The sequence below is a fragment of the Bos grunniens genome, chromosome 3, assembly GCF_055505025.1.
Source record: "Bos grunniens cultivar Pamir isolate PY7600 chromosome 3, Bosgru_T2T1.0, whole genome shotgun sequence".
In the NCBI taxonomy this organism is placed as follows: domain Eukaryota; kingdom Metazoa; phylum Chordata; class Mammalia; order Artiodactyla; family Bovidae; genus Bos; species Bos grunniens.
In genome coordinates this window covers 67358902-67381224 of record NC_141167.1, presented here as the reverse complement: position 1 = coordinate 67381224, position 22323 = coordinate 67358902, and the positions used below count along the sequence as shown (strand labels likewise).

The 22323-nt window shown below is 37.4% G+C and overlaps 1 protein-coding gene and 1 long non-coding RNA gene across 2 annotated transcripts in view; one reads left to right on the top strand and one right to left on the bottom strand.

Moving 5' to 3' along the window:
* Positions 1-22323, bottom strand: part of LOC147375767 (uncharacterized) — a 148055-nt gene that overhangs the window by 10455 nt on the left and 115277 nt on the right. Inside the window, exon 3 of the long non-coding RNA XR_015160463.1 lies at positions 14805-14891. This is a non-coding gene — a long non-coding RNA (uncharacterized LOC147375767). The remainder of the gene's footprint in view (positions 1-14804; positions 14892-22323) is intronic.
* Positions 1-22323, top strand: part of LOC147375770 (guanylate-binding protein 6-like) — a 115318-nt gene that overhangs the window by 78557 nt on the left and 14438 nt on the right. The window contains exons 16-17 of the mRNA XM_086390981.1: positions 14071-14284; positions 15053-15180. Of these exons, the coding sequence (XP_086247107.1) occupies positions 14071-14284; positions 15053-15180 (342 nt within the window). The remainder of the gene's footprint in view (positions 1-14070; positions 14285-15052; positions 15181-22323) is intronic.

Sequence of the window (22323 nt, the reverse complement as noted above, 5' to 3'; positions counted from 1 at the left end):
AATGACATGAAGGTTTTCTCTGTGCTTCTTCTAAGATTTTTAATAGTTTTAGCTCTTATATTTAGGTCTTTGATACATTTTGAGTTAGTTTTTATACATGATGTTAAGGTGATTGTCTATCTTCATTCTTTTCATGGTCTATTTTCATTCTTTTCTCAGTCACATTTGTTGAAAGGACTGCTTTCCAGATTGAATGGTCCTGGCGCCCTTGTTGAAAATCACTTTTTTTGTTTGTGTAGCTCTATGGCAAAATTTTTAATCAGGAGTGTGATACTTCCAAATTTACTTATTTTTTTCAAGATTCTTTTGTCTATCTAGGATTCCCTGAGATTCTATATTCATTTAAAAATTCAAAGACCTTTATTTTTGTGAAAAAATATTGTTCAGATTTGACAGGAGTTTCATGGATCTGTAGATCATTTTGCTGGTATTTGCATCTTAAAAATTTTAAGTCTTCTAATCCATGAACACAAAATGACTTTCTATTTACTTATGATGTCTTTCTGCAAACTTTGATAGTTTTCATTGTGTGAGTCTTTCACCTCCTTGGTTAACTTAATTCTTGAGTGTTTTATTCTTTTTTATAATATTTAAAATGAAGTTTTCTTAAATTCCTTTCTGCTTTTCATTTGTCAATGTATAGAAAAACAACTGATTTTTATGTGTTTACATGATATTTTACAACATTGCTGGATTCATCTGTTTGTTTTAATAGTGTTTTGTGAAATCTTTAGAGTTCTTACATGTAAAATCATGTCATCTGCAGTAGACATAATTTATCTCTTCCTCTCTAATTTGTGTGTTTTTCATTTCTTTATCTTTTCTAATTGGTCTGGCTAGAACCTCTAATACTATGTTGAATAAAAATGGCAATAACAGGATTTCTTGTCTTGTTCCTGATCTTAGAGGAAAAGTTTTTAGTATTTTATCATAGAGTATGAAGTTACTGGTGAGTTTTTCATATATAGCCTTTATTATGTTGAGGTAGTCTCTTTCTATTCCTAAATGATGAGTGTTTTTGATCATAATAAAGTGTTGAATTTTGTCCAATGCTTTTTCTGCATTGATGAACCTGTAATCTTTTTCTCTTTTATTCTTCTAATATGGTGTTACATATTTATTGATTTTGTATGAGGAAACATCCTTGCATTTCAGGAATAAACATTGCTTTGTCATAGTGTATAATGTTTTTAATATGTGGCCAATTTTGGTTTACTATGGCACCCCACTCCAGTACTCTTGCCTGGAAAATCCATGGATAGAGGAGCCTGGTAGGCTACAGTCCATGGGGTTGCGAAGAGTCGGACATGACTGAGCGACTTCACTTTCACTTTTCACTTTCATGCATTGGAGAAGGAAAAGGCAACCCACTCCAGTGTTCTTGCCTGGAGAATCCCAGGGATGGGGGAGCCTGGTGGGCTGCCATCCATTGGGTCACACAGAGTCAGACATGACTGAAGCGACTTAGCAGCAGCAGCAGTATTTTCTTGAGAATTTTTGCATAAATCACTATAAAATATATTATTGTAGCTTTCCCTTGTCCTGTAGTATCTTCACATGGCTTTGGTATCATGGTAATACTTTTATCATAGAATGAGTAAGGGAATATTTTCTCCTCTTCACTATTTTTTGAAAGACTTAAGAACTGGCATTGTTAGTTCTTTAAATGTTGGAAGTCACCGGTGAAACCATCTGCTTGTGGCTTTTCTTTGTTGGAAGTTCTTTTTGATTCAATCTCCTTTCTCATTATAAGTCTATGCAGATTTCTTATTTCTTTATTATTCATCCTTGGTAGGTTTTATGTTCTAGGAGTTGGTCAATTTCATCTAAGTTATCCAAGTTTATTGGCATACATCATTCATTCATAGTATAATTATAATTCTTTTTATTTCTATAGAATCTGTAACTGTGTAACCACTTTGATATTTGTTTTTCTTTTTGTCATCCAGTCATCTCTTTTTTCCCTAGTCAGACTAGCTCAGTATTTGTAAAATTTTTTTATCTTTTTGAGGAAGTAGTTTTTAAAAAATATTTTTTCTTTTGTTTTCTATTGTTTATTTTTTTAATTTATGCTCTAACCTTTCTTATTTCATTTGTTCTGCTAGCCCCAGAATTTTTCTTTTTCTTTTTTTTTTTTGCCCACTTTTTATTGAGTTGTTTTCTTATTACTGATTTCTGGTAAATTTAGGTTGTTGATTAATGGATTCTTTTCCTCTTGTCGTAATCATTTAAAGTTATAACTTTCCATATTAACACCATTTTGCTATACATTGTAAGGTTTGTTATGTAGTGCTTTTATTTCATTTGTCTCTATTATATAATACTTAAGATTTCATCTTTGACCTATTAGTTAAAAGTGGTTTGTTTAGTTTCCACATACTTATTCCAGTTTTACTCCTCCTGTTTATTTCTAGTTTTATTTCACTGTAGTCATTAAAGGTATTTTGTATAATTTGCCTTTTAAACATTTATTAAAATGCATTTGTTTGATAACATGTATTCTATCCTTCAAAATATTTCATCTGCAGTTGGGAAATGTGTATTCTCTTGTTCAGTTGGGTACTTGTGGTGGTTGTTCAGTCGCCAAGTTTTGTCTAACTCTTTGCAACCCCATGGAGTGCAACACATCAGGCTTCCCTTCCCTCACCATCTCCTAGAGTTAGCCCAAGTTCATGCCCAATGAATCTGTGATGCCAACCAACCATCTCATCCTCTGTTGCCCTCTTCCAATTGATTTATAGAGTTGTTCATGGCCTCTGTTTTGTTACTGATCTTCTGTCTGGTTTTTCTACCCATTACTGAAGGTAGGACATTAAAGTCTCCTGCTATTATTGTTGAGTGGTCTGTTGCTCAATTCTCTCACCATTTGCTTTGTATATTTTGAAGCCCAGATGTTTGGGGCATATCACCTTAAAATTGTCTTATCTTAATGATGTGGTGACTTGGTCTTTTTGTCTCTTGAAACAGGGTTTTTATACACCCTTTTTAAAGTTCATATTGTTATAGCTACTGAAACTCTTTTTCCATTACTTTTTGCATAAAATATCTTTTTTTTTCAAACTTTCAGTTTCAATCTATGTGTATCTTTGGCTCTAAAGTGGATTGCTTATAGACTGTCTATTTGGATAACCTTTGTTTTTTGATATGCTTCTGCAAATCCATGCTTTTATATTGGAGAATTAACCCACTTACATTTGATTGCAGGAGTTTCACACATTTTACATTTAATGTAATTACTGATAAGGAAAAATTTTTTTAATATATTTTGCTATTTATTTTCCATGTGTCACTGCTTTTTATTCCTCATTTTCTTTATTTCTGCCTTCTTTTATGATTAGTTGATTTTTTGTAATGATAGTTTTTACTCTCTTCACCTTTCCTTTTGCATATATTCTATAGATTTTTTTTTTTTTTTGCAATGGCCATAAGGATTACATGTAACACTCTTATGCTATAAAATTTATTTTGAATAGACACAGACTTAACTTCAAACGCATGCAAAAACTCTACTCTTTAATTGTTCTGCCTTCTCTCTGCTTTAAGTTTTTGTTGACAAAAATTACATTTTTATGCATTTTCTATTCATTAACAAAGATTTGTAATTTTTATGTATTTATTTCTTAAATGCTATAGAAAATACAAAGTGGAGCTACAACAGAAAATTACAATAAACTTGGTTTTATATTTACTCACATATTCCCTTTCCCAGAAAACATTAAATATTCATATGGTTTCCAGACATTGTCTAATACTCTTTTATTTCAAACTGAAGGACCCGTGTTTGCATTTCTTATAGGGCACACCCATATGAAATGAATATCATAATAATGAATATCACCACTTTTGTTAATTTGGAAATCTCTTAATTCCTCCTCATTTCTGAAAGATGATTGTGGTGGAAATAGAATTCTTGATTAACTGAATTTTACCCCCTTTTTAGCACTTTAAATATGTAATTCTATTGCCTTTTAACCTCCAAGACTTTTGCTGAGAAATTGGCTGATTGAATTGGAAGAAATAGGTTGTTTCTCTTTAGTTGTTTTCTAGATCCTCTTTTTGTTATTTAACATTTTCTTTATAATTGGTCTCAGCATGAGTCTCTATGGATTTATTCTATTTGGGTTCTTAGCCTTCTTGTATTTGTAGATTTTTTATCTTTCACCAGATTGGGAATTTCTCTGGCCATTATTTAGCAAATAATCTCTCTGCCCCACATCCTACCTTCTCCTTCAGGGACTTACATAATGCATATATCAGTCTACTTGACTATATCCCATAAATCTCTTAGGCTATATTCACTTGAAAAAAAAAATTCTTCCTTTCTTCTGTTCCTGAGAATTGATAATTTCAAATGTCCTGTTTTCTAGCTTTGCTGATTATTTCCTTTGTTTGATCAAATCTGATTGCCTCTGGAATATATCTAAATTCAATTATTTTCCAGCTTCAGAATTTCTGTGTGGTTTGTCTCTGTTGATTTTCTGATTTTGTTCACATGTTGTTTTCCTCCTTTCTTTAGTTCTTTGTCTGTTTCCCTTTAGTTTGTAAGCACACTTGTTAAAGTCTTTGCCTGGGACATCCAATGCATGTGTTTCTTTGGAGATGTTTTCTACCAGCTTATTTTTTTCATTTGGTCATATTTTCCTGTTTATTTATATGCCTTATGATTTTATTGTTGATGCTGAAAATTAAGAATTTACAAAAGCATCCACCTTCCCTGTTCTTTGCATACTGACTTTCTGCCAAGAAGTCTTTTTCTAAGCTAGTACTTGATTTTGAGTATTGAGAATAACCTAAAGAGATGCCTTATGGCCTTTTCTGAAGGCCTCAGGCTTTTCTGAATATGTATCTTTCATGGGTCTCAATGTGGCTTTTTTCAATTTTTCCATATATGTTTTGCATTTAAATATCTTAATATCCTGAAGTGTATCTCCTTGGCACTTTTGATCACTTGTTTTTTTGTCTCCACCATGAAAAGGTAAAATTCCATTTCTCCTCTCAAAACTATTGTTCACTTCTGGTCACTAGATGTATAGGTATTTGTTTCACACCAAGCAATTCTTTTTAAATTTTTTTTAGTTAATTAATTTATTTTAATTAGAGGCTAATTATTTTACGATATTATGGTGGTTTTTGCCATACACTGACATGAATCAGCCATGGGTGTATATGTGTCCCTCTGTCCCAAACCCCCTTCCCACTTCCCTCCCCATTCTGTCTCTCTGAGTTGTCCCAGTGCACCGGCTTTGAGTGTCCTGTTTCATGCATCGAACTTGGACTGGTCACCTATTTCACATATGGTAATATATATATTTCAATATTATTCTCTCAAATCATCCCACCCTCGCCCTCTCCCACAGAGTCCAAAATTCTGTTCTTTATATCTGTGTCTCTTTCGCTGCCTTGCATATAGGGTCATCCTTACTATCTTTCTAAATTCTATATATATGCGTTAATGTACTGTATTGGTGTTTTTCTTTCTGACTTACTTTACTCTGTAGAATAGGCTCCAGTTTCATCCACCTCATTAGAACTGACTCAAATGCATTTTTTTAAATAGCTGAGTAATATTCCATGTGTATATGTACCACAACTTTCTTATCCACTCATACGCCAGTGAACATCTAGGTTGCTTCCCTGTCCTAGCTATTGTAAATAGTGTTGCAATGAACATTGTGGTCTCCTTCAATTTTGGTTTTCTTGGTCAAACCAAGCAATTCTAACACTAATTACTAAAGTTATTCCATAAGCTTCTGGTTAAGAGTTCAGTCCCACAAGACTATCACTGAGTTCAGACGCCTATTACAAGTTCTGGTTTTTCTTGTGCTTCTGACTGCTGCTGCTGCTGCTAAGTCACTTCAGTCGTGTCCGACTCTGTGCAACCCCATAGACGGCAGCCCACCAGGCTCCCCCACCCCTGAGATTCTCCAGGCAAGAACACTGGAGTAGGTTGCCATTTCCTTCTCCAATGCATGAAAGTGAAAAGTGAAAGTAAAGTTGCTCAGTCGTATCCGACTCCCAGCGACCCCATGGACTGCAGCCCACTAGGTTCCTCCATCCATGGGATTTTCCAGGCAAGAGTACTGGAGTAGGGTGCCATCACCTTCTCTGGTGCTTCTAACTAACTGGCTATAAATTGAATTTTCCCATCATCTTTTCCTCAGGCACAATAATTTCCTAGAATAGTAGATGAAACTGAGACCAGTTCCTCAGGTTGCCCATGACAGGTTAAAACATTGTAAATACTGTTTCTCAGTTCTATTTGGTTTGAAGAAGGGAATTGGAAACTAGAATGCTGCCTTAGATGGTCTTTTTTGTGTCCTAACAGTTATCTCTTGCCCCAATCTTTGTGAATCTGTTTCTTTGTGTTTTTCTTAAGCAATTTTCATTGCTTCTTTTCAACTGATATCCAAGTTATGTTGTTACCTACTCCTCCTCTATCCCTGCCTGGGATCCATGTGAGGTAGACAAAGATATGAAAATGTAGCCTTTCAGATCAGATCAGATCAGATCAGTCGCTCAGTCATGTCCGACTCTTTGCAACCCCATAAATCGCAGCACGCCAGGCCTCCCTGTTCATCACCAACTCCTGGAGTTCACTCAGACTCATGTCCATTGAGTCAGTGATGCCATCCAGCCATCTCATCCTCTGTCGTCCCCTTCTCCTCCTGCCCCCAATCCCTCCCAGCATCAGGGTCTTTTCCAAAGAGTCAACTCTTCGCATGAGGTGGCCAAAGTACTGGAGTTTCAGCTTTAGCATCATTCCTTCCAAAGAAATCCCAGGGCTGATCTCCTTCAGAATGGACTGGTTGGATCTCCTTGCAGTCCAAGGGACTCTCAAGAGTCTTCTCCAACACCACAGTTCAAAAGCATCAATTCTTTGGTGCTCAGCCTTCTTCACAGTCCAACTCTCAACATCCATACATGACCACAGGAAAAACCATAGCCTTGGCTAGACGAACCTTTGTTGGTAAAGTAATGTCTCTGCTTTTTAATATGCTATCTAGGTTGGTCATAACTTTCCTTCCAAGGAGTAAGCGTCTTTTAATTTCATGGCTGCAGTCACCACCTGTAGTGATTTTGGAGCCCAGAAAAATAAAGTCTGACACTGTTTCCACTGTTTCCCCATCTATTTCCCATGAAGTGGTGGGACCGGATGCCATGATCTTCATTTTCTGAATGTTGAGCTTTAAGCCAACTTTTTCACTCTCCACTTTCACTTTCATCAAGAGGCTTTTGAGTTCCTCTTCACTTTCTGCCATAAGGGTGGTGTCATCTGCATATCTGAGGTTATTGATATTTCTCCTGGCAATCTCAATTCCAGCTTGTGTTTCTTCCAGTCCAGTGTTTCTCATGATGTACTCTGCATATAAGTTAAATAAACAGGGTGACAATATACAGCCTGGATGTACTCCTTTTCCTATTTGGAACCAGTCTGTTGTTCCATGTCCAGTTCTAACTGTTGCTTCCTGACTTGCATATAGGTTTCTCAAGAGGCAGGTCAGGTGATCTGGTATTCCCATCTCTTTCAGAATTTTCCACAGTTTATTGTGACCCACACAGTCAAAGGCTTTGGAATAGTCAATAAAGCAGAAATAGATGTTTTTCTGGAACTCTCTTGCTTTTTCTATGATCCAGCGGATGTTGGCAGTTTGATCTCTGGTTCCTCTGCCTTTTCTAAAACCAGCTTGAACATCAGGAAGTTTAGACAGGTTATATTACACAAATCCTTGGTTTGCCTCTTGGTGGGTCTCTAGCCAAAAGACAATGAAGACAAAGATTGGGAGAAGGATTTATTACATGCAACAATGAAGGAGAACACTGAGGATATTTCCCAAAGCAGTGTCTCCTTGAACAGCAAAATTGGAGAAGTTTTAAGCTAAGAGTATATGCATATTCATGAAGGGGCTTGAGTAGAGAGAATTCAACACCAAATTAGGGCAAGGTTGACAGAGTTCAAGCTTAGTTGATGGAAGTCACAAGGGTCAGAAAAGGTGAAAATCACCTTTCCTTAAGTTCTGACCATTCTAGGGTCTCATCATGTAGCTACCATCCTCCACTTGGGTGGAGGTGCTAGTTGCTGTTGAACTCAAAAATATGTATCAGATTGGTATGTATATTTCTTGAGTAGGATCTAGGACTGTGTTTTATTGCTGAACTATTGTTTTTGCAACAGTTTTTGCTTTTTTCCTGCATTCTTTCTCTTACCTTAAGATCATTAATTACTGAAATCTATTCAAGAGGAAGCATCATGGCCAGGTTTATCTCACAAAATGACAGATAAAAAATGATTTCTCTTATGTCAGTGTAGCTCTAAGCTCTTGCTTTGAATGATTCTATGAAGACCTATAAGACCTCCTAGAATTAACACCAAAAACAGGTCTCATTTTCATCATAGAGGATTAGAATGCAAAAGTAGGAAGTCAAGAGATACCTAGAGGAACAGGCAAATTTGGCTCTGGAGTATAAAATGAACCAGTGCAAAGGCTAACAGAGAAATGCCAAGAAATGCACTGGTCATAGCAAACACTCTTCCAACAACGCAAGAGTTGACTCTACACATGGACTCACCAGATGGTCAATACTGAAATCAACTGATTGTATTCTTTGCAGCTGAAGATGGAGAAGCTCTATACAGTCAGCAAAATCAAGATCAGGAGCTGGCTGTGGCTCAGATCATTGGATCCTTATTGCAAAATTCAGGCTTAAATGGGAGAAAGTAGGGAAAAACCAGTAGGCCTTTAAGGTATAACCTAAATTTCTTACAATTATACAGTGGAAGTGAAGAATAGGTTCAAGGGATTAGATCTGGTAGATGGAGTGCCTGAAGAACTATGGACAGAGGTTCCCAACGTTGTACAGGAAGTGGTAACCAAAGTTCTCCCCAAGAAAAAGAAATGCAAAAAGGCTAACATAGTCTGAGAAGGCATTAAAAATATCTGAGGAAAGAAGAAAATTAAAAGGCAAAGGAGAGGGAAACATATACCCAACTTAATGCAAAGTTCCAGAGGGTAGCAAGGAGAGATAAGAAAGTCTTCTTAAGTTAACTATGCAAAAAAAAAAGGAAAACAATAGAATGGGAAAGACTAGAGAGCTCTTCAGGAAAATCAGAGATACCAAGGGAAAACTTTATGCAAAATGGGCACAATAAAGGACAGGAATGGCAAGGACCTAAGAAAAGCTGAAGATATTAAGAAGAGGTAGTAAGAATACACTGAAGAACTATACAAAAAAAGGTCTTAATGACCCAGATAACTATGATAGTGTGGTCCCTAACCTAGAGCCAGACATTCTGGAAATTGAAGTCAAGTGGGCCTTAGGAAACATCACTACAAACAAAGCTAGTGGAGGTGATGGAATTCCAGCTAAGGTGTTTCAAATTCTAAAAGATGATGCTGTTAAAATTCTACACTCAATATGTCAGCAAATTTGGAAAACTCAGGAGTGACCACAGGACTGGGAAAGGTCATTTTTCATTCCAATCCCAAAGAAAGGCAGTGCCAAAGAATGTTCAAACTACCGTATAGTTGCGCTCATTTCACATGCTAGCAAGATAGTGCTCAAAATCCTTCAAGGTAGACTTCAACAGTACATGAAACAACAACTTTCAGATGTACAAGCTGACATTTAGAAAAGACACAGGAACCAGAGATCAAATTGCCAACACCAGCTGGATCATAGAAAAAACAAGGGAATTCCAAAGATACATCAATTTCTGCTTCAATGACTATGCTAAAGCCTTTGACTGTGTACATCACAAAAAATTGTGGAAAATTCTCAAACAGATGTGAATATTAAACACCTTACATGCCTCCTGAGAAACCTGTATGTAGGACAAGAAACATCAGTTACAACCAAACATGGAACAATGCCCTGGTTTCAAATTGGGAAAGAGGTATGTCAAGGCTGTATATTGTCACCCTGATTATTTAACTTATATGTGGAGTACATCATGCAAAATGGTGGACTGGATGGCTCACAAGCTGGAATCAAGATTGCTGGAAGAAATATCAAAAACCTTAGATATGCAGGTGATACCACCCTAAGGCAGAAACTGAAGAGGAACTATAGAGCCTGAGAATAGAGGAGAGTGAAAACCTACTTAAAACTAGACATTCAAACTAAGATCATGGCATCTGGTGCCATCGCTTAATGGCAAATGGAAGGGGAAAAAGTGGAAGTACTGACAGATTTTATTTTCTTGGGCTCGAAAATCACTGCAGATGGTGACTGCAGCCATAAAATTAAAAGATATTTGCTCCTTGGAAGAAAAACCATGACAAACCATCAGTTCATTCAGTTGCTCAGTCGTGTCCAATTCTGCGATCCTATGGACTGCAGCATGCCAGGATTCCCTGCCATCACCAACTCCCAGATCTTGCTCAAACTCATGTCCCTTAAGTCAGTGATGCCACCCAACCATTTCATCCTCTGTCATCCCCTTATCAGGGTCTTTTCCAATGATTCAGTTCTTCACATCAGGTGGCCAAAGTATTGGATCTTTAGCTTCAGCATCAGTCCTTTCAATGAATATTCAGTACTGATTTCCTTTAGAATGAACTGTTTGGATTTCCTTGCAGTCCAAGGGACTCTCAAGAGTCTTCTCCAATGCCACAGTTCAAAACCATCAATTCATTGGCACTCAGCTTTCTTCATAGTCCAACTCTCACATCCATACATAACTACTGGAAAAATCATAGCTTTGACTAGACAGACCTTTGTCAGCAAAGTAATGTCTCTGCTTTTTAATATACTGTTTAGTTTTGTCATAGCTTTTCTTCCAAGGAGCAAGTGTCTTTTAATTTCATGGCTGCAATTACCATTTGCAGTGATTTTGGAGCCCAGAAAAATAAAGTCAGCCACTGTTTCCCCATCTATTTGCCATGAAGTGATGGGACTGGATGCCATGATCTTAGTTTTCTGAATGTTGAGTTTTAAGCCAACTTTTTCACTCTCCTCTTTCACTTTCATAAAGAGGCTCTTTAGTTCTTCTTCGCTTTCTGCCATAAGGGTTGTGTCATCTGCATATCTGAGGTTATTGATATTTCTCCCTGCAATCTTGATTCCAGCTTTTGCTTCATCTAGTCTGGCATTTCACATGATGTACTCTGCATATAAATTAAAAAATCAGAGTGACAATATACAGCCTTGACATACTCCTTTCCCAGTTTGGAACCAGTCCTTTGTTCCATGTCTGGTTCTAGCCATTTCTTCTTGACCTGCATATAGATTTCTCAGGAGGCAGGTCAGGTGGTCTGATATTCCCACCTCTTTCAGATTTTTCCAGAGTTTGTTGTGATCCACACAGTCAAAGGCTTTAGGATAGTCAATGAAGCACCTGTATTTCTGGGACTCTCTTGATTTTTCTGTGATCCAATTGATGTTGGGAACTTGATCTCTGGTTCCTCTGTCTTTTATAAACCCAGCTTGAATATCTGGAACAGTTCACCTACTGTTGAAGCCTGACTTGGAGAATTTTGAGCATTACTTTGCTAGCATGTGAGATGAGTCCAATTGTGCAGTAGTTTGAACTTTCTTTGGCACTGCCTTTCTTTGGATTGGAATGAAAACTGACCTTTCCAGTCCCGTGACCCCTGCTGAGTTTTCCAGATTTGCTGGCATAATAAGTGCAGCACTTTCACAGCATCATCTTTTAAGATTTGAAATAACTCAACTGGAATTCCGTAACCTCCACTAGCTTTGTTCGTAGTGATGCTTTCCATTTGACTTTGCACTCCAGGATGTCTGGTTCTAGGTGAGTTATCACACCATTGTGGTTACCTGGTTCATGAGGATCTTTTTTGTATAGTGTTTCTGTGTATTCTTGCCACCTCTTCTTAATATCTTCTGCTTTTTTTAGATCCACACCATTTCTTTCCTTTATTGTGCTTATCTTTGCATGAAATGTTCCTTTGGTATCTCTAATTTTCTTGAAGAGATCTCTAGTCTTTCCCATTCTATTGTTTTCCTCTTTTTCTTTGCACTGAGGAAGGCTTTCTTAGCTCTCCTTGCTATTCTTTGGAACTCTGCATTCAGATGGATGTATCTTTCCTTTTCTCCTTTGCCTTTCATTTCTCTTGTTTTCTCAACTATTTATAAGATCTCCTCAGACAACCATTTTGCCTTTTTGCATTTCTTTTTCTTGCATATGGTTTTGATCACTGCCTCCTATACAATGTTACCAGCCTCTGTCTACAGGTTTTCAAGCACTCTATCTATCAGATCTAATCCCTTGAATCTATTTGTCACTTCCACTGTATAATCATAAAGGATTTGATTTACATCATACCTGCAAGATCTAGTGTTTTTCCCTACTTTCATCAATTTAAGTCTGAGTTTTTTGATAAGGGGTTTGTGAGCTGAGCCACAGTCGGCTCCTTGTCTTGTGTTTTGCTGACTGCATAGAGCTTCTCCATCTTTGGCTGCAAAGAATATACTCAATCTGATTTTGGTATTGACCATTTGGTGATGTCCGTGCTTAGAGTCATGTCTTGTGTTTTGGAAGAGGCTGTTTGCTATGAAAGCAGAGACATCATTTTGGCCACAAAGGTTCATATAGTCAAAGCTATGGTCTTTCCAATAGTTATGTATGGATTTGAGCATTAGACCATAAAGAAGGTTGAACTCCAAAGAACTGATGATTTCAAATTGTGGTGCTGAAGAAGACTCTTGGAGAAGACAGCAAGGAAGTCAAACCAGTCAATCCTAAAGGAAATCAACTCTGAATATTCATTGGAAGAACTGATGCTGAAGCTTAAGCTCCAATATTTGGCTACTTGATGCAAAGAACTGACTTATTGGAAATGACCCTGATGGGGGGAAAGATTGAGGGCAAGAGAAGATGGGTGCAGTGGAGGATAAGACAGTTAGATGGCATCACTGACTCAATGGACATGTATTGGAGCAAACTCTGGGAGATCATGAAAGACAGGGAAGCCTGGCCTCCTGCAGTCCACGGGGTTGCAAAGAGTCAGACAAGACTTAGTGATTGAACAACAGCACAAAACTCTTGTGTCCCCGATGAGACAGCAAAACAACCAAATTGTTGGTTAGAATAACATCTGATAGTTCTATGAAACAGTTGAAAGTCTAAAATAAGTTCCTCTTTTTCTGAGAACCCTATAACCATGCACTTACAGTTATAATGTTTTAAATAAGATCTGCTCCATTTCTTCTGGATAAAGAGATGAAACTAGAGAATGGGTTATCTCCTTCTGACAAAGACTGCACCACCCTGGTGTTGTTGGGCTAAAGGCAACAAAAACACCACTAATTTCTGTACCATTTTAAATGTGGCTTCCTGACTGGGTATTTATTTGATTGTTTTAGACTCTCAACTGTTTCATAGAACTACCAGAAAGTTATTTTAGCCAAAAATTTGGTTGTTTTTGATGTCCGCTTGGAGAAGCAAGAGTTTAGAGCTTCCCAGTCTGCCATTTGCTCAATTGTCTAGAATATAATCCTGGTTCTATTACTTATTCACTCAGATTTTGTGAGGCCCATTTATCTCCTTGGCAAAGGTATATAATAATTTCTAATTTGTAGATTCCAATAAGTACCAGCGTATTAATAGCTGGCTATTGAGTCAGACACGAATGAGCGACTTCACTTTCACTTTTCACTTTCATGCATTAGAGAAGGAAAAGGCAACCCACTCCAGTGTTCTTGCCTGGAGAATCCCAGGGATGGGGGAGCCTGGTGGGCTGCCATCTATGGGGTCGCACAGAGTCAGACACGACTGAAGCGACTTAGCAGCAGCAGCAGCAGCAGCAGCATTGTCAAGTATGTATCATAGGATTTGGCATATTGGAGGCCTTCAGTGCATGGTAACAACTATGTGAATTAAATTCTTGCTGTTGAAGTGAAATTATGGAGAGTAATATTACCTTTTCTTTTATTAATGATATCATTAGTGGTTTGAGAGAATGATATAAGATTCCCTCTGCAGTATGCTATTTCTAGGTTACATTCTGTCTCATGGAAATTAAGGAAGTCTCACTCAGTCCTAAATGGGTGTGTGCTTTGAATAACTTGGAATTGGAGAAAACTTTGTAATTTTATTTCTGCACGGAGACTCTTTTAAGTTTGCAGGTAGCCATGGCATCTGGATGGGACATGATGGCCCCTATTTCTCTGGTAGAAAATGACAACGAGCAACTGTCAGTGAACCAGGAAGCTATAGAGACTCTTGAGAAGATTTCTCAGCCAGTGGTGGTAGTAGCCATTGTAGGACTGTATCGTACGGGTAAATCCTACTTGATGAACCGTCTTGCAGGACAGAAACATGGTGAGTGTTGTACTGGGGCAGAGGTCATTGCATGACTCCAACTATACCTCATATTCTTAGTTTTTTGCCTGTGCATGTGAATGGAGAATCAGATTCCCCTCAATAAACCAACCTTAACCTTAAAATTCTTACCACTAAATCACTACCTTATGGTCATTTGTTACCATATTTGTTGTTTTACTCCTGTTAACAAAAATCTCTCCTACTAATGCCCTAAATTCTACCTTATTTCACTTGCTGAAGCACTGGGTTCTTGCCATGTAGTCTGCTTTATCTTGAAACACATTTTACTTTTTTATGAAATATTCCCAATAATATATAACTGTGTTTGAATATCTATCATGTTCCTTCTTGAATTTTATATCTTTTTGGGTAACTCCCCTTTTAAAAATACTATTTAGTCTGGCAAAAAAATAATTTTAATTTTTTCCACTTTTCCTATGTCTCTCATCAATCCAATTGTCTCTGGCTTTGAACCTCACCATTTGTTCAAAATGCCCTTATAATGGTTATCAATTACCTCCTTTTTGTCTGCTTCATGGATACGTTTTTGTCTTCATGTTGAACCCATGCTTGGCATCATTTTCACAATTAATATTCCTCCTCCCTGAAATAGATGAAACACAAAAGTAGGACATTCTTGAGGAAATAGAGAAAGCAGAACAGTGCATCCTGGGGTACTTGCATTCCAGTAAGTCTGACTTCATAGCCCTGGGCTATTTAGATTATCCTCTGTCACTGAATGTTGCTCTCTCTTTTCATTTGCAGGTTTCCCTCTGGGCTCTACAGTGCAGTCTAAAACCAAGGGCATCTGGATGTGGTGTGTGCCTCACCCTTCCAAATCAGACCACACTCTGGTCCTTCTGGACACTGAGGGCCTGGGAGATGTTGAAAAGGTAAGACAGGGAGTCACAGATGAATCCTTTTTATTCTGTATTTTCTCCTTATGTTTTTATGATCCTTTGTAATTTAGTTACTGAGATGTATTTGTAAAATTTAGAAATTCAGGCATACTAAATGAGGCAAATCTTGGTTTGTTTGAACCTTTAGGTAAAAATCTTTTTTGTAAAGATGTTAGGTAAAAATGTTAGATAAAACTTTTTATTTATTGGCACTTGGTGGATGATTTGATTAAATTTAGTAAATAAGTACCATACAGCTTAGTTCCAAGCCTTTGGGCTCAGTGCTGTAGACATCAGTGACTAAATTAATGGTCATGTTTTCAAAATGTCTTTAGTCTAGTTGACAAGACCACATGTGTGCTGTCAGATTTAATAAAGTGTGATTGAAAAAGAAACAGGTTGGAGAGAGGAAGAAGATGCACTTAAATGTAACGCCTGATAAAAAGTCAGTGTTTGTCCTACTAGAAATATTTTAAGATGAAATTTTGTTATTTTAGCTTTGTACTAGTGGATGAAATAAATTATGTCTTCTATTTGCCTTACTTTGATAATTATTTGAATATGATATCTAAATTTATGTAGTTTTCCATTTCTGCCCAAAAAGGAGTTGGAAATCATGTGTTTACTTGTTATCAAACTTTTAATTTGTAATGGGGTATACCCAGTTAACAAACAATGTGATGATAGTTTCAGATGAACGGCAAAGGAACTCAGCCATACATATATATATATATATATATATCCATTTTCCCCCAACTGACCTCCCATCCAAGCTGCCACGTAACATTGAGCAGAGTTCCATGTGCTACATACATGGTCCTTGTTGGTTATCAACTTTAAACATGTGTTTATCCAATCCGAACTTTCTAACTATCTCTTCCACATGTTCTTCCCCCTGGCAACCATAAGTTTGTTCTCTAAGTCTGTGAGTCTCTTTCTCTTTTGTGAGTTAATTTGTATAATTTCCTTTTAGATTCCACGTATCAGAGATGTCATAAGCTATTTTTCCTTCTCTATGACTTACTTAACTCAGTATGACAATCTGTAGGGCCATCCATGTTGCTACAAATAGTATTGTTTCATTGTTTTAATGGCTGGGTAATATTCCATTGTACATATGTACCACATCTTTATCCAGTCCTCTGTTGATGGACATTTAGGTTGTTTCCATGTCTTGGCCATTGTAAACAGACTACAATGAACATTGGGGAGTGTGTGTCCTTTCAGATTATATTTTTCTCCAGGTATATGCCCAGGAGTGGGATTGCAGGTCATATGACAGCTCTATGTTTACCTTTTTAAGCAATCTCCATACAGTTGGAGTGGCTGTACAAATTTATCTTCCCACCAGGTGTGTAAGAGGGTCCTTGTCTCTCCACACACTCTTCAGGATTTATAATTTGAGGATTTCTTGATGATAGCCACTCTGACTGGTGTGAGGTGATATCTCTTTGTATTTTTGATTTGCATTTCTCTAATAACTAACAGAAATAGATGTTTTCCTGGAACTCTCTTGCTTTTTCCATGATCCAGTGGATGTTGGCAATTTGATCTCTGGTTCCTCTGCCTTTTCTAAAACCAGCTTGAACATCTGGAAGTTCATGGTTCACATATTGCTGAAGCCTGGCTTGGAGAATTTTGAGCATTACTTTACTAGCATGTGAGATGAGTGCAATTGTGCGGTAGTTTGAGCATTCTTTGGCATTGGCTTTCTTTGGGATTGGAATGAAAACTGACCTTTTCCAGTTCTGTGGCCACTGCTGAGTTTTCCAAATTTGCTGGCATATTGAGTGCAGCACTTTCACAGCATCATCTTTCAGGATTTGGCATAGCTCAACTGGAATTCCATCACCTCCACTAGCTTTGTTCGTAGTGATGCTTTCTAAGGCCCACTTGACTTCACATTCCAGGATGTCTGGCTCTAGGTCAGTGATCAAACCATGGTGATTATCTGGATCATGAAGATCTTTTTTGTACAGTTCTTCTGTGTATTCTTGCCACCTCTTCTTAATATCTTCTGCTTCTGTTAGGTCCATACCATTTCTGTCCTTTATCGAGCCCATCTTTGCATGAAATGTTCCCTTGGTATCTCTAATTTTCTTGAAGAGATCTCTAGTCTTTCCCATTCTGTTGTTTTCCTCTATTTCCTTGCATTGATCACTGAGGAAGGCTTTCTTATCTCTTCTTGCTATTCTTTGCAACTCTGCATTCAAATGCATTTTTCCTTTTCTCCTTTGCTTTTCGCTTCTCTTCTTTTCACAGCTATTTGTAAGGCCTCCCCAGACAGCCATTTTGCTTTTTTTGCATTTCTTTTCCATGGGGATGGTCTTGATCCCTGTCTTCTGTACAATGTCACGAACCTCCGTCCATTGTTCATCAGGCACTCTATCTATCAGATCTAGTCCCTTAAACCTATTTCTCAGTTCCACTAAATCAAATAAGGAATTTGATTTAGGGCATACCTGAATGGTCTAGTGGTTTTCCCTACTTTCTTCAATTTAAGTCTGAATTTGGCAATAAGGAGTTCATGATCTGAGTCACACTCAGCTCCTGGTCTTGTTTTTGTTGACTGTGTAGAGCTTCTCCATCTTTGGCTGCAAAGAATATAAACAATCTGATTTTGGTGTTGACCATCTGGTGATGTCCTTGTGTAGAGTCTTCTCTTGTGTTGTTGGAAGAGGGTGTTTGCTATGACCAGTGCATTTTCTTGGCAAAACTCTATTGGTCTTTGCCCTGCTTCATTACATATTCCAAGGCCAAATTTGCCTGTGACTATGCCAAAGCCTTTGATTGTGTGGATCACAATAAACTGTGGAAAATTCTTCAAGAGATGGGAATACCAGACCACCTTACCTGCCTCTTGAGAAACCCATATGCAGGTCAGGAAGCAACAGTTAGAACTGGACATGGAACAACAGACTGGTTCCAAATAGGAAAAGGAGTACATCAAGGCTGTATATTGTCACCCTGCTTATTTAACTTATATGCAGAGTACATCATGAGAAACACTGGACTGGAAGAAACACAAGCTGGAATCAAGATTGCCAGGAGAAATATCAATAACCTCAGATATGCAGATGACACCACCCTTATGGCAGAAAGTGAAGAGGAACTCAAAAGCCTCTTGATGAAAGTGAAAGTGGAGAGTGAAAAAGTTGGCTTAAAGCTCAACATTCAGAAAATGAAGATCATGGCATCCGGTCCCACCACTTCATGGGAAATAGATGGGGAAACGGTGGAAACAGTGTCAGACTTTATTTTTCTGGGCTCCAAAATCCCTGCAGATGGTGACTGCAGCCATGAAATTAAAAGACACTTACTCCTTGGAAGAAAAGTTATGACCAACCTAGATAGCATATTCAAAAGCAGAGACCTTACTTTGCCAACAAAGGTCCATCTAGTCAAGGCTATGGTTTTTCCTGTGGTCATGTATGGATGTGAGAGTTGGACTGTGAAGAAGGCTGAGCGCCGAAGAATTGATGCTTTTGAACTGTGGTGTTGGAGAAGATTCTTGAGAGTCCCTTGGACTGCAAGGAGATCCAACCAGTCCATTCTGAAGGAGATCCAACCAGTCCATTCTGAAGGAGATCAGCCCTGGGATTTCTTTGGAAGGAATGATGCTAAAGCTGAAACTCCAATACTTTGGCCACCTCATGCGAAGAGTTGACTCATTGGAAAAGACTCTGATGCTGGGAGGGATTGGGGGCAGGAGGAGAAGGGGACGACAGAGGATGAGATGGCTGGATGGCATCACTGACTCAATGGACGTGAGTCTCAGTGAACTCCAGGAGTTGGTGATGGACAGGGAGGCTTGGCGTGCTGCACTTCATGGGGTCGCAAAGAGTCAAACACGACTGAGGACTGAACTGAACTGAACTGAGGAACTAGCAATGTTGAATATCTCTTCATATGCCTCTTGGCCATCTATATGTCTTCTTTGGAGAAATGTCTATGTAGGTATTCTGCTCATTTTTGATTGGGTTGTTTGTTTTGATGCTGTTAAGTGGTATGAACTGATTATAAATTTTGAAGACTAATCCCTTGTTGGTCACATCATTTGCAAATATTTTCTCTGAATCTGTGGGTGGTCTTTTCATCTTTTTACTGTTTACTTTGGTGTGCCAAAGATTTTGAGCTTAAGTAGGTCCCATTTGTTTATTTTTGTTTTTATTTCCACTATTCTGGGAGATGGATCAAAAAAGATATTGCTGCAATTTATCTCAGAGAATGTTCTGCCTATGTTTCCCTCTAAGAGTTTTATAGTGTCCTGCTCATATTTAGGTCTTTAATCCATTTTGAGCTTTTTGTGTGTGTGTATGGTGTTGAAAAATAATCTAGTTTCATTTTTTTCCATGTAGCTCTCCAGTTTTCCCTGCACCATTTGTTGAAGAGATTGTCTTTCCAACATTGTGCAGTATTGCCTCCTTTGTCATAGATAAATTGACCATAGGCACATGGCTTTATTTCTGGGTTTTCTGTCCTGTTCCACTGATCTATATTTCTATTTTTGTGACAGTATCACACTGTTTTGATAACTGTAGCTTGATAGTATAGTCTGAAGCCAGGAAATCTGATTTCTTCAGCTCCATTTTTTTTTCTCAAGATTGCTCTGGCTGTTCAGGGTCTGTGTCTCCACACAAATTTAACATTTTTTTTTGTTGTGATTCTGTGAAAAATGCCATTGGTAATTTGATAAAAATTATATTGAATCTGTAGATTGTGTTGGGTGTTATGCTCATTTTAACAATATTCATTCTTCCAATCCAACAACACATTATATCAATCCATCTGTGTCATCTTTTATTTCTTTCGTTTGTATCTTATAGTTTTATGAGTACAGATGTTTTGCCTCATTGGATAGGTTTATTCCTAGCTATTTTATGTTTTTTGATGCAATGGGAAATGGGATTGTTCCCATAATTACACTAGGTGATTTTTCATTGTAAGTTTATAGGAACACAAGAGATATCTGTGTATTAATTTTGTATTCTGGAATTTTACCAGGAAAAAAATTGATGACCTAAAGGAGTTTTCTGGGAGTATCTTTAGGGTTTTACATGTATAGTATCATATTATCTGCAAACAGTGACAATTTTACTTCTTTCCAATTTGGATTCCTTTTCTTTCTTTTCCTTCTCTGAATGCTGTGGCTAAGACTTCCAAAACTGTGTTGCATAATAGTGGCAATAGTGGACATCTTTGCCTTGCTCCTAATTTTGGAGGAACTGATTTCAGTCTTTCACCATTGAGAATGATGTTTGCTTTGGGTTTGTCATATATGGCCATTATTATATTGAGGTAGGTTTCCTCTATTGTCCACTTTCTATCTTTTTTATCATAATTTGTTGGTGAATTTTGTCAAAAGCTTTTTTTTTTTTTGCCTCTATTGAGATGATCATATGGTTTTTATTCTTCAGTTTGTTGATGTGGTGTAACACACTGATTTGCAAATATTGAAAAATCCTTGAATTCTTGCACTAAAACCACTTGATCATGGTGTATGATCTTTTAATGTGTTGTTGGATTCAGTATACTAGTACTTTGTTGAGGATTTTGCATTTATGTTCATCAGTGATGTTTGTATGTTTTTCATGTGATATCTTTGTCTGGTTTTGGTATCAGGGTGGTGATGTCTCATAGAATTGGGAGTATTCCTCCCCTGCAATTTTTTGAAAGAGTTTCATAAGAGTAGATGTTAATGCTTCTCTAAATGTTTGATAGAATTCACCTGTGAAGCCATCTGGTTCTGGACTTTTGCTTGTTGAAAGATATTTAATCAAAATTTCCATTTCAGTACTTGTGCTTGGTCTGTTAATATTTTCTATTTCTTCCTGGTTCAGTCTTAGAAAGTTGTAGCTTTCTTAGAATTTATCCTTTTCTTTTAGATTATCCATTTTATTGGTATATAGTTGCTTGTAGTAATCTTTTATGATCCTTTGTGTTTCTGTAGTGTCCATTGGAATGTCTTTTTTTTCCTTTCTAGTTTTATTGATTTGGATCTTCTCCCTTTTTTCCTGAGGAGTCTTGCTAAAGGTTTATCGATTTTGTTTATCTTCTCAGAGAGCCAGCTTTTAGTTTCATTGATCTTTGCCATTGTTTTTTTGTCTTTATTTCTTCTCTGATCTTTTTGACTTATTTCCTTCTAACTTTGGGTTTTGTTTTTTTCTCTAGTTATTTTAGGTGTTATGATAGGCTGTTTACTTTAGATTTTTCTTATTTCTCAAGGTAAGATTGTACTGGTAAAACCTCCCTCTTAGAACTGCTTTTACTGCACTCCAAAACTTTTGGATCATCATGATTTTGTCATTTGTCTCTAGGCATTTTTTTGGCTTCCTGTTTGATTTCTTCAGTGATCCATTGATTATTTAATAATGTATTATTAAATATTTAGCCTCCATGTGTTTGTGTTCTTTACAGTTTTTTTTCCCTCTGATTATTGATAATTACTGATCTCTTAGTGTTGTGGTTCGGAGAAGGCAATGGCACCCCACTCCAGTACTCTTGCCTGGAAAATCCCATGGGTGGAGGAGCCTGGTAGGCGGTAGTCCATGGGGTCGCTAAGAGTCAGATAAGACTGAGCGACTTCCCTTTCACTTTTCACTTTCATGCGTTGGAGAAGGAAATGGCAACCCACTCCAGTGTTCTTGCCTGGAGAATCCCAGGGACGGGGGAGCCTGGTGGGCTTCTGTCTATGGGGTCGCACAGAGTCGGACATGACTGAAGCAACTTAGCAGCAGCAGTAGCAGCAGCAGTGTTGTGGTTGGACAAGATCAGGATATGATTCTACCATTCTTAAATTTAATGAGGTTTGATTTGTGATGCAACATTTGATCTATAATATGGAGAATGTTGTTCATGTACTTAGAAAAAAATGTATCCTGGTCCTTTGGACTGCGTGGTCTATAAATATCAATTAAGTCTATCTGGCCTAATAGACCATCTTAGGTCTATTAGGCTTAGGTCTGTCATCTTAGGCTTATATTTCCCTCTTAATTTTTTGTTTGGATGATTTTCCCATTGGTATATGTGGAGTATTTAAGGCCCCCACTATTATTATGTTACTGTTGATTTCCCCTTTTTAGGATTTTAGCCTTTGCCTTATGTATTGAGGTGCTCCTGTGTTGGTGCATATAAATT